The sequence below is a fragment of the Corvus brachyrhynchos genome, unplaced genomic scaffold (genome assembly GCF_000691975.1).
Source record: "Corvus brachyrhynchos isolate BGI_N302 unplaced genomic scaffold, ASM69197v1 scaffold239, whole genome shotgun sequence".
Taxonomy (NCBI): Eukaryota; Metazoa; Chordata; class Aves; order Passeriformes; family Corvidae; genus Corvus; species Corvus brachyrhynchos.
In genome coordinates, this window is record NW_008246057.1 from 2,944,280 (window position 1) to 2,956,389 (window position 12,110).

Genomic DNA, 12,110 nt, shown 5'->3' on the forward strand with positions numbered 1-12,110 from the left:
TGTAAAAGAATGACAAATGTTGTTGCATACTCAATGCGTTAGTTTGTCTTCACTTTTTACCTAGTAGCAAAACTAGGGCACTATTAAAGAGAAGAGATGATGCCTAATAAAAAAGGGAATGTTTAAGTATTTGGAGAACAGAGGGCATGTTTAGGGAACAGAGTTAAGAAATATTAAGATTTATCTTTCAATATTTATGTTATTTTTGCAGTTTGGCAATTACAATTGGTTTTGCTTTCCAGCTCCAAGACAGTAAGACAATATTAACAGAACAGGGAGAGTTTATTTTTACAAATTAACTGCTTTCACTAGAAATCTGTTCTGTATGCTACTTTCCTGTGTGCTATACTATCAGCTTTGATGCCTCCTTCCTCCACATCAACTAATTATTCTCTACCTCCTTCAAATTCCTCCTTAAAATAGCTTACTGCACGAAATTTTTCAACATTCATAGACTGATTTTTGTCTTCACAACATACACTACTTATGGTTTTGTCTGAAATGTATTGGAAGCTCTCAGAAATATAGACCATATCTTGCTGTTTTAAAGCTAACACTTACATACATTACATCATTTGAACACATATGTGACACATCTCTTTAGAACTTTTCCAAATACATACTTAATTACAAGGAAGTTAAAAAAACTCAAAACAAATGGAAAGCCTACAAGAACTCCCACAGAGGATAAACTCTTACCTTCCAGGAAAGGGATAAAAGTTTACAATACCTTTGATTTGCCAAGGAGCTTGAAAAACAAACAGTCAGAATAGTGACAGGTATCTTGAAAAGCTGGAAAGAATAATAAATGCCACAAAATAAAACTCGTAGCATTCTCTCCCTGAGCAATGCAGTCAAGAATAATTTTTCCTGATGAGCAAGAAACTCAAAAATATGTAAAGCTGCATTACCTCTTTCAAAATTTAAATACCTACAAGGCTTGGTAATGTTCACACCCAGTGTGTTGTGAGTTATGAGAGAAACTGAAGAAAACTTACACCAAGCACAGAATGTTCGAAGACTCTATTAAAAGCACTATACACACAGCTCACCATAATTTCAAGAGCTGAAACATTTTTCCTCCCATTTCTCCTCATGTTTTTCCATTGCCATGCATTCAGTTTCTTAGTATATTTGCCCAAGGTTCTCCAAGTCTTCTAAAAAGCCAAAAATACAGCAAAAGCATGAATACAGATCAGAACCACAAAACTTCATTATAGTGCACAAAAAAAACCCTGAGAGACCCTGAAGAGAAAATCTGAATACTTTTTTGCTTTCCCTGTTTTCTCAGCAGTTCTGCATGGTGACGTGTATAAGCTGCTGGGATGACTGAACATTGATAACATACAGGGACATGCAGAAAGTTGCTTGGGAAAGGCAGGCAAGGTAATGAATAAAGCCTTCCAAGTCAAAGGATCAGCTCAATGCTCTGTGCATGAGGGAACAAATCTCTCCCACAGTATTCTCCTCTTCTTTAAACAGTTGTTTAGATCTACTAAAAAGATGTGAAAACGTGAGATTAACTTCTTAAACACTGAATGACATGAATGACAGCGATTCCATGTAACCCCTCTAAATTATTATGTCCTGCTTTCTCAGAGAAAAAAAAAAAATGCTGTATCATAAAGCATGCCTGCCTGTAGCGTGTAGACAGGAACAAGCTGCTTTGCCCTGCAAGACAAGCAAAAGCCATACAACCATGGTTACTGCAGCACCGCGCCCAAGCTCTCACGATACACCCTGAGCATATGACATTACCCGGGCCCAGTCCACGACAATGCAATTCCATGGCCTTGTCTCAGCTCTGGAAGCAGGAAGTACAAGTCAGTATCAGTATGTGACAGACCATGTAGACATATTATCTACTTATGATGCACTGCAAGGAACAGAACTACTACTTTCATGTCAATCATGCGATCTTATAGATATGACCAGACACTCTTCCCTCTCCTTGAAGGGCTTTTTTTTTTTGTGATGGTTTTTGCTTCTGCTTGCCAGTACTAGGTCCAACTCCACCAATCCTGAACTCATGCTCGTCTTAAACATCCATTTTCTTCACTGTATTCTGCCTGTCCTAGAATTTGCAGCGGAAAAGAGAACCGGTCTGAAAATGAGGTTATCGTACATTTTCTCTCTCTCTCTCTCTCCTGCTGCTTACTAATCTGTGCCATTCCTCCAGTTGAGCTGAACCCACACCTGCAATTTCAGCCTTTTTTCTTCCTACTTTTGACTCACTCCTCAGACCTTCTCTTTTGTATCTATTTCTTTCTCTGCAATAGAATGCAAATATTTATTCCAAGAGAAAGAGGGAAAACATAATAACCATTTCACATTCTCTCTTCCCACTCTCTTTCTCTCCCTTATAGCTCTCCCTTCTTCCTTGTACAATAGATATAAAACACATCTGTCCCACTCTCCACTTGCCTCACTCACATCAGCCCATATCTCCCATCTCCTTTCTTCTGCTCTGACAGAACAGCAGGACAGGTAGTCTTTTCTGTGTTTGGAAATCTACTTCTGACCTCTTCATTCTCTAACTACACTACTCTTTCTTTCTTTCACCTTTAACATTATTATGCTCTGCTTGATAACAAATTACACTTTTGTCTCTAACTTCAGCCTGAGTTTCCTTCATCTATCCCTTGCACTACAGTGAAACTATTCTCACTAAAATGTCTAAAAACCTTTTACTATTGCAACATCACAAATTAATTATTTCTACCACCCATAACCCTTGTGCATTCTTCATAAAAATTAAATGCCTTTCTCCTTTTGAAACATTCACTCTCTGTTTCTGACTTCCATGGCTGTACCCTCTCCTACCGCCCATCCTTCCTGTACCAATCCCTTCACAGAGCACTGGCAGGCTCCTTATTCCTCCTTTGTCTTTTAGCAGGTCTCCATTGAGCTGTATCTTTTGCTCCTACTCTCATGTCTGAGAATTTTACATTCTGTTCCTGAGAATAGGTCTCAAATACAGTGGATTTATGTCTAAACAAAAAATTGCATTCTATCTTTCTGACACTTCTTGCCACTGAGTAGCTGTTAGCTTCAGCTCGATACAGATAGAACAGAATTTAGATCTCACCACTCCTACCCTCTCTTCTCCACCTCCTCTCTTGATCACCCTGGACAGCATAATCAACTTGTCCATCATTCAGATATAAAATACTATGATAAACTACTATGTCACCTTTGCCAGTAACTTCTCTCTTGATCCATTCATTCAGGTTACATCTATATCTAAATGATTTTTCCTGTCTTGCATCCCTGGGACAAAGTCTGCTCTAAACATCTTCAAAAGCTAAGGATTTGTCTGGGCCTTCACCTCACATTAGTTATATTTTCTTCTTTTTCATGCTGACAAACATTATCCTGCTTGTTCACACTGTTCCAAAAGTTCCTTATTCTATATTCTAATACTGCTTTACTCTCTGCATCCTTCTATGCACAATCCTCCAGTCCAAATTTAAATATTGGGAACAACTCATCTTTGCTTTCCAGGTTCCTCTGTCATGTGTACAGTATACTCTCCACATCCTACTTGCTGTCACACCATTTGCTCACATTTCTAGTTGGCTCATGATGTCAGTATCCATTTACGAAGCTTTCAACAACCAGTCTGTATCTTCATTCAGGCAAATTTCTACACCTGAGTAAGGACACCTTCCAAGCTCTTGCAAAATAACTTCACTGCCCTCCAAATATCACCTTAAAGCTTTCCTTGCTACAGTTCTAAGAAAGCCACTTCAGTTTAGCCTAAAGTCAACTATCTATCACATTGAGCAATTACGTCCTTTTGTTCGTCAATATTAAAACTCCTGCTTTGTCATACACTAAAAAATTAGTTCTCTGCAGCACAATTTCACAACACACACAAGCACACACCCTTCCTCCCTGTGCTGGTACCCTGCACAGTAGCATCTAGTGTCTGATGGGGCTGCTAGGCATTAGGATCATGCAAATAATAATACTGCCTCCCTAGTCACTGCAGTAAGAGACCAATTACTTATATTCTTCCAGAGCATTATCCTCTATCTCCATTATCAGACCCAAACAAACAAGGTTTTGGTTCTGCCAGTGTTTCTTGTGGTGGCATGGGTCCAACAAACTTTCCAGGTTTAAGTCATCGTATCATCCTGTCTCAGTATGACATAACTAAGAGCAGCTTAAAAAACAACGGAATATGCTATCACCTGATAATCTATCTCATCTAGACAATCACAAGTGGCCACCTGAGGACAGGATACCTATCAGAGATTAAAAAATGAACACACATAATGATTTACATTTCTTTAAATCTTAGCTTCCATTCTGACCATTTCAGCTCAAAATGATGACAAGCTCAAACACCTTATTCTGTCACTGGAAAGGTCCAGTCCCATCCTCTTTTGTCTTGCTAGAGAAGAGAATTTTGATCCAGCAAACTTCTCAACAACTACTATTTATATGACATTAGCAGTGTTTAATCCAAATATAATTTCAAATTCCCAGACTCTGCCTGCCCTGTATGTATAGCCCCCTGCAGGAAGAAAAGGAAGAGAAAGAATGACTGGACAGAAAACATAAAACACTGTATAAGAGAAAAAAATATAAACAAAATAAAGAACATAGAGAAGATAGAAGATCACACAGAACCAAACCGTATGAACTCTTGCCCTTTGCCAGTCATTCTTATGTCTTGATGCTACTTCATCAGTCACCCTTCTGTCTCTTCTGCTGAACACCTGCTCCCAGGGAACGGAAAGGGAAGCCAGCCTTACCCCTGTGTACCACGCACAGCTCTGTCACAATACAACAGCTTCCGTTTCACAGATGATTCAGGAGGGGCCCACGGACTAAGTGAAACTGCACTAGACAGATACCGGAATTGTGTAGAACCTAGAACTTCTGTTGCCAAGTTCGTTGCTACTTCTGGCTGATGCTCTTTCTGATCTCGGAAAACTCCCCTTCTCTTTTGCCAAACAGCACACACTTCGTAAACACATGAATGCAGAAACCAAAAAGCTGGAAGACCAAATAATTGTAAATTCTAATTACTGCCAAGAAAACAGACAGATAGGAATATGTGTTGGGCTTAAGCATTGTATTATTAACAGAGCTTAGTAAAATATGAAAGGAAATTGCTGAATAATAAGCAAAACATTTCAGAAATAAGGAAGACATTTCTATGAGTACAAGACCAAGAGAAATCAGAAAGCTCACTTCTCCAGCAACATCAGTGGCTTTCAGGCATAACTTTTAATAAGCCATACAAAAAGTTATGACAAAACTAGTCCTTTAAAATCAACCGTAGAAAGGGACACAGAAAAGAAAAAGAGAAATTATGCATGCAATAGTTGGTTTTCCTCTGTTCCGTATCAGTTGCAAGTAACTGTGCTGCATTCGTTCTTCAATTTGAGTCAGCTTAGTCAGCTGCATAGCACTGTGATAAAAAACTGGGCCATTTTTACTCTCACAGCATCTACCCTTCTCATCCAGCAAAAGAACCATCAAAGATTTCTTGCTATAGACTTGCTAACAGACCTCTGTCAAACACCCTTACTGTTTGCAGTTACTGACAGCACTTACCAAGGGGTTTTTTTGCATATTAATTACCTAAAGACACCAGTTTCACCTGGCATCCTGCACCATTAACTCCTGAACCAGCTTTTTCAAAGACAAGCTGAAGAACTTCTGCATTGAGTTGAACTTGGAAGACAGAAGGATCCAGTAACTTAATCTATGCCCATATAAAGCAAAAATTTTTCTTGCTAGTTACTCCAAAATCACTCTTAATAATAAATAATCATGGCATTCATGTAAACTTATATTGGAGTTAACTCTTTAAGAAACACTCATAGGACCAATACTATTTTTACTGAAGGTGATCTTAGTAATGCATGCAGTGACTACCAGAAACTTTCACTTTGACTATCAGAAACTTATGCTTTCTGCCTACAGGACTCCTGTGATTCACAGCTTAAATAAAATGTAATTTGAAATGTTTTCTATAGGATTTTCCAGTGCTTTAATCTCATTCATACACATCAGCCTTGCTTAAATGGCTAGTATTTTTTTGCCCCAAAGGTAAAGCAAAACCTGATAATGTCCTAATTTTTAATTAACTAGAAAAAAAGGCCTATTTCAAAGAAATTACTCCATTTCACAGTGGAAATGGTTCAGCTCTTGTGTAGTCTTTTTTTTATACACTGAAATCTATATTCCATCAATAAACTATTAACTACATACAGAGGCAGATCAAGAAGAAAACACACACGTTTTTATACCTCAATCAAAATTAGGTAGACAAAGTCTTTTACCTTCTGTAGTGACAGCAGGGCTTGGGGTACCCTCTAGTAAACACATAAATTTCCCTCTTCCTCAAGTCTGGTTATAAATTACAACACGTAGAAGGAATGTCAGAGACAGATCCTTAGAGACACTGCTGGCAGTTGACAGGGAATCACACATGGTTTCCCCACACACAATCAAAAAAGGTACCTTAAACTACAGGAGATCTAACCTCTTCAGAACAACTGTTGCACAAATACTGAACTTCATCAAGATATGTGGCACCTAACAAAACCAGATTTTTTAATGAAGTCATTTACAGCAGAACAGTTTTAGATACACGTTCAAAACCATCAAAATCTTGACTTAAAACACAGAATGTCTGATCAGAGAGCCTTACTCCACTCCTTTTATCCAGTGTGTGGGATGAAGAACTAAAGGACAGGTTTCAGAAAATAACTCTGTAACTATGAAGATAAACTACAATCCTGACTAAGTTTTCTGGGCGCTATCATACAAAATGTTTCATTCTTCCTTTGTCATCATTCCTTGAAACACATTAAATGAGGTGACAGCCATAACCAGGAGACATGCCACCCCCCTGCAGAAGCTGTCCATATGAAAAAAAAAAATCAGAGCCAGATATCATATACAGAACTGAGAAGTCACTTACACACCAGAATGCACACCAGAATTCAATCCCACTGTCATTTCTTATCCTAAACAAAGACCCCATGGGGACCTCTGCTTACTGTTCTTATTCCCAGCATAAAGATAAGAATGGTAAGAAAAAGTTTCTCTTGAAAACAGCCACATTCTGCCCTGCCAATCCTCAGTTCTTTCACTCATCGAGCACCACAGAATATTACATCTCTTTAAGAATCAATATCTCTGGAAGACTGTATTGGCTTACAGAGAAGAGACAGAAAATTAGACAACAATAAACCCTCTCTTTTGCCCACTGCAAAACCAAGACCAAAACCAACCCCAAATCCCCAACTATGATGGTCTAAATTCAATAACCTCACTTCTTTCTTTCGGAGTATGTGTTTAAAACCTTGTTATAATTGTCTTTCCCTCGCAGCCCTTTCTAACATTCCCTACTACCACAAAAAGGTGGAAGAGGAAGGAGGTAAGAAAAACAAGAACGTTTTTATTCTTTTTTGTTTAGTATGTTTTTAAAGGAGACAAATAGCACCATGGGCAAACCACTAGTAAACAACAACAACAAAAAAAATGAAATAAAAGTCAACTCCAACCTCTATGCTTACATTAACCATCTGGTTTTGTCTTCTCTTCTTTCACAATCTCCCCATAAATAATTTTAGTTCTCTTCCTCTTGCTTTTCATAAAATAGAACGCTGTATGTCACATCCTTTTTACCCCCATAGAAGTGTTTCCTACCACCACCTAACCTCCTTAACTTCTTATTTTTCCAAGAAGAATAATAAAATCATCAAGATATTTTTCTGAAGAATTAAAAATACACTGAAAGCAAAACTAATCAGTCTCCCTTTAATTTTGTTCTTACATTGCCAAAGGACTTATCAAAAAACTTTCCATCAGATACTTGTGTGGGAAGTCAAAATAGGAAAAAAATACATTGTAAACAATTATCCAATAGAATTAAAACTCCAGTTTGCATGTGTAATCATAAAGTAAAATGGTCAAGTTTGAGGCGGAACAATAAAGATAAAAAAATCTCTGCTTTTAACACAAAATCAGAAAAACAATTAGAATTTTTTACATAACATTCTTAACATCAAACAATAACAAATCAGTATGGTTAGTGAAAAGATTCTCTATGACAAAACACATACATCATCAGATTGAAACTTCAATAATACAAACCCACTGAACTGGGAAACTGAAGTTGACTATGACACCAAGTACCCAGACACAGACCTAAATCCCATAGGTCATATTTAACTCTGCTGTAATTCACGAAGATACACAGGATATCTTTTAGTCCTTTACAGCCTGTGTCTACCTACAAACACTCACAGCACTCAATACTTGCAAATTACTAAAACAATTATTAATACAAGTTCTGTATGCAAAACCAAAAAAATCCCATTTTTCCATTACTTTCTCAAATATTGTATAAAGTAGAACACGTGCCTCCAAAATTAATCTATAATCATTTACAGGTTATGGCTGATAATAACTGAACACTGTACCTGCCTCAGGCACACAGTTACTGTGATGTTTTACAGAACACAATTTCTCAAAGACTTCTTTTACTATGCCTGCTATCTGCAAGAAAATCTTCAATTCTTCAAATATGCCATTCAACCTTTTAAAATTCAACATAAATTCTAAATGCTGCTCTAATTCTGATAACCCCTCTTTTAGCTAAGCCAGTTGCTTGGTAGTGATTTGTCAGATAAGTTACACAATACTGTTTCTGTTTCCTGATTAGATAAGCAGATAAGTTTCTTTTTTCTGGCACAAACATTTATGTATAAAATTTCTCATTTTCTGTGAACACTTGGAACCTTGTAATCCCCTCTCTACAAACCCACATACCAGTAAAAGTCAACCATGGACAGACTGCACTTGCTATAGGAAAACTTACTCTAAGTATCAGCATGCAAAAAGCAATTCTGTCTAGAAAACTGAACAAACATTCAGGAAATTTCTCTCCCTCTATGCTGCCTACATATACACTGCAGAATAAAGGAAAGCAGTGAGCACTACTTCTGTGTCTTTATTTTTACCCTTAAGATGGGGCACAGGGGGCACATGGCCTCGGTGCATCTTTTGCGTTACAGAAATGAACAGTGCAGTCAGACTGTGACCCCTCTGCCCAGGGATGCAAATATCAACCCCTTGGGCAGGCAGGGATTAGGCAGGGAGTGTTCCTACCCCCCATCTCCAGGAAATGCTGCCTCCCACATCCCCTTCTAGGCCAAAGTGAGGAGGAAGAGCAGCTCACCGCTCTAAACATGCATGGTACACAACCAGAAAGGAGGCAGCAAAGCAGGGATCAAGCTAACTTGATGCACTTTTTGCCACCTAACACCATTGTTTTTCTACAAAACCAAAGTGAAACACCTTGTCATGGTCTGGAGACCAACGTCTTCACATTTCTTAGCTCCCACCATGCTCTGCACACAGTTTCACTCCTCTAAAAAGCCTTCTTGCTTAACTGCTTACAAAGGAATGGCCATATAAACCTGTCATATCAACTAAAGATGATGAAATGCAGACAAATATGTCAAGAAGTAAGTGCAGAGAGACCAGGTTTTACACTATCTTTATCAAACAGGTAAGTAATTTTTGATACTTAAAATCCTGACCATCTGTTGCCCCCAGTTACTTGATACAAATAAGTTACAAGTAACATTTGATTTTTCTAAGACACCACTTGCAATCTCCTGGCACCACAGATGCCATAAAAAAGGTCTGCTCAAGTTGGTAAGATTGTAAAAAAAAGGAGTTGTGTTTTGTATTCAGACCTATCATAACCACAACCCTTACCTATGAACAAAGCAGGTAAAAAAATTCAACATGTCACACAACATGTGAGCAAGGTCAGAGTAAAAGTACAAGCATTTCTGCAAATACATGAGAAATGTTTCTGCAGACCAATCTAACTCTTCATATTTTTCCCCACCTTTATTAATAAAGATCGTGAGATCCAAGGAAGATTTACAGTGGGTGTTTAGACACACAGATGGGTGTGATGAAAACACCTGTCTTAACAGACTGCCTAAGTGAATATAGTAGAAATACTTCAACACATACTAATTTATTCAAACTTCATGGAAGTTCTTTCTAAGTGATCTAATACAAGTTACTACTTGGAGGCAATAACATCCCTAAAGGCTTTTTATTTTCTAAATATAACAGTCAATTTTGGGTTTTTTTTACACAGTATTATGACATAAGTACTATAAAAGCCAGTAAGTGCTTCACACCTGTCATGATCATAATGTCAGCAACGACATTACACTTTGTTTGGAAGTAATTTTTCTGGATAGTGAGTTTAAATAGAGCTCCTTTGATGGAGTCCCTGACCCTCCAAAAAACCAAACGAGATTAGAACTGATAATTTAAACTCAATCGTTCTAGGAAAAAATTTGCATATTATGTATGACTAAGGAGTAGAGACATGCTTCAATCTTTATGTCTCAAGCTTATAATAAGAATTTGTGTTCAAGGACTTCTGTGCATAAAACATTTTATCTCAACAAATTAAGCTCTTTATGAAGGCACAGCTGAAGTAGCAAAATTTTTGTTCAATTATTTTTGAATCAACATTACTGACAGATGTACAGAGCCTTGAACCTTTTACCTATAAATAAACTATATGAAAATCCCAGTTCTGCTGCTAACTTATCTTTGGGCTGACAAAATAGAGAGGTTCAGGCACATAAGAATCAAGATAGGAACACAATCGAGCTTGGCATCTCTGTAAAGGTCTTTCAAAAAGGAAGTTTTATGGTATTTTAAATAACTTTAATGTGTACTCCATGCAATTTTATAGTTTATCATACAAATCTACATTACTGATTAATTAATTCTTTCATCAAGAGCTTGTTTAGAAAACATAAGATTCCTCTGAGCTGCCAAGATGCTCAAAATCGAACGCACGTGCAATGACAACTATAATATAATGAGAAACTTAACATCATTTCAGAAGATACATTATGACATTACAGGTAATAGCAGGATTTCTCTCAGCACAAGTAAGTCACACCAAAGTTTCACTATGATAGGATCGTTCATCACGAACTGACTTCCCAAGAAGCATCTCTCAAGACAGAGAGGTTGTGTACATAAAGTGCTTTCCTAACAAAACAGAAACAAACACAAAGCTACTTGAAAAAACGTCCTGAACCATTTCACTAGTTGCATTAGGTGTTACCTCAGCATGATGTTAATGACACACATCACAAACAAAATGTGTAAATTTGATTTGCCTACGCTCACCACTAAAGTTTCTCCTCTTGCAGGTGACAGAACTGTGTCAGGCCTGGCGTATTAGCAAATGCCACTAACCTGGAATTTGCCTGTTCACACTGATGGTACTAGAAGAACTTATGACCCAAACGACTCATTTTATTTGTTTTTGCATAATATGCATGGGTTAGTGTAACCTAAGATAATATTTGATGCTAGCTGCTCAGTTGACTATAGGTCACACTCAGCAGTGAGAATGACGAATAAAATGCGATTTGAGCTAAAGTGAATGAACTCAAAGACTGTAACGAACCCTTTCTCACTGCAAGTGAAAATGTTTCCACTAAGTTGCTAATAATAATATAATGTTTAAGGTTGATATGCTTACTTCACACTGGAGCAACTGGAACGTTGCACCAAGGGACAGGGTCCACAAAAAAATCCAATATGGCCACTGATGTGTAGTTGTCTTTTGACTCAGAACTGTCTTATCTTCTACCATGTCTGTCAGTTGCATGTATACACCTGCTATACCCATACTTCAAAAGAAGTTGACACAGTGACAGTCATTTGCGTGTATCCAGCCCTGAAACGTTCTTCAAGGCAGAGAGATCCATATGCTCTCAGACCACCCTGTCAAGGCCAAACCACAGTCATCCACAACCACTAAGAGACAGACAGGTAGAGAGGTGTGCCAGCACTATGCACTTACCTTCTTTATTAAGCCTCATAACCTCCCTGCTTTTTCCACCCTCCTTTCCAGTCTCTTCCAGATCTACACCTGCAGAAGAGAAGCAGAGTCAGGAAGCGCCGAGGGCCCTGAGGTGTGCATTTATTGTTTGGAGAGGGGAGGAGGAGAGGTGAGGAGGTGAGCAGTGTTTCTATTTGCAACAGCAAAAGCACAATGGTCGGAGCATCTGCCAGGGACC

General features: G+C 38.0%; 1 protein-coding gene across 6 annotated transcripts in view; it reads right to left on the reverse strand.

Annotated features, from left to right (window-relative positions):
* Positions 1-12,104, reverse strand: part of ATXN7L1 (ataxin 7 like 1) — a 112,503-nt gene extending 100,399 nt beyond the window's left edge. For all 6 annotated transcript variants that reach the window (XR_001865743.1, XM_017745937.1, XM_017745936.1 and 3 more), the window contains exon 1: positions 11,894-12,104. Coding sequence is in view for 5 of the 6 variants with exons in the window: in XM_017745937.1 (XP_017601426.1) it covers positions 11,894-11,912 (19 nt within the window). In the remaining variant the exon portion in view is untranslated. The remainder of the gene's footprint in view (positions 1-11,893) is intronic.
* Positions 12,105-12,110: the final 6 nt, after the last annotated feature.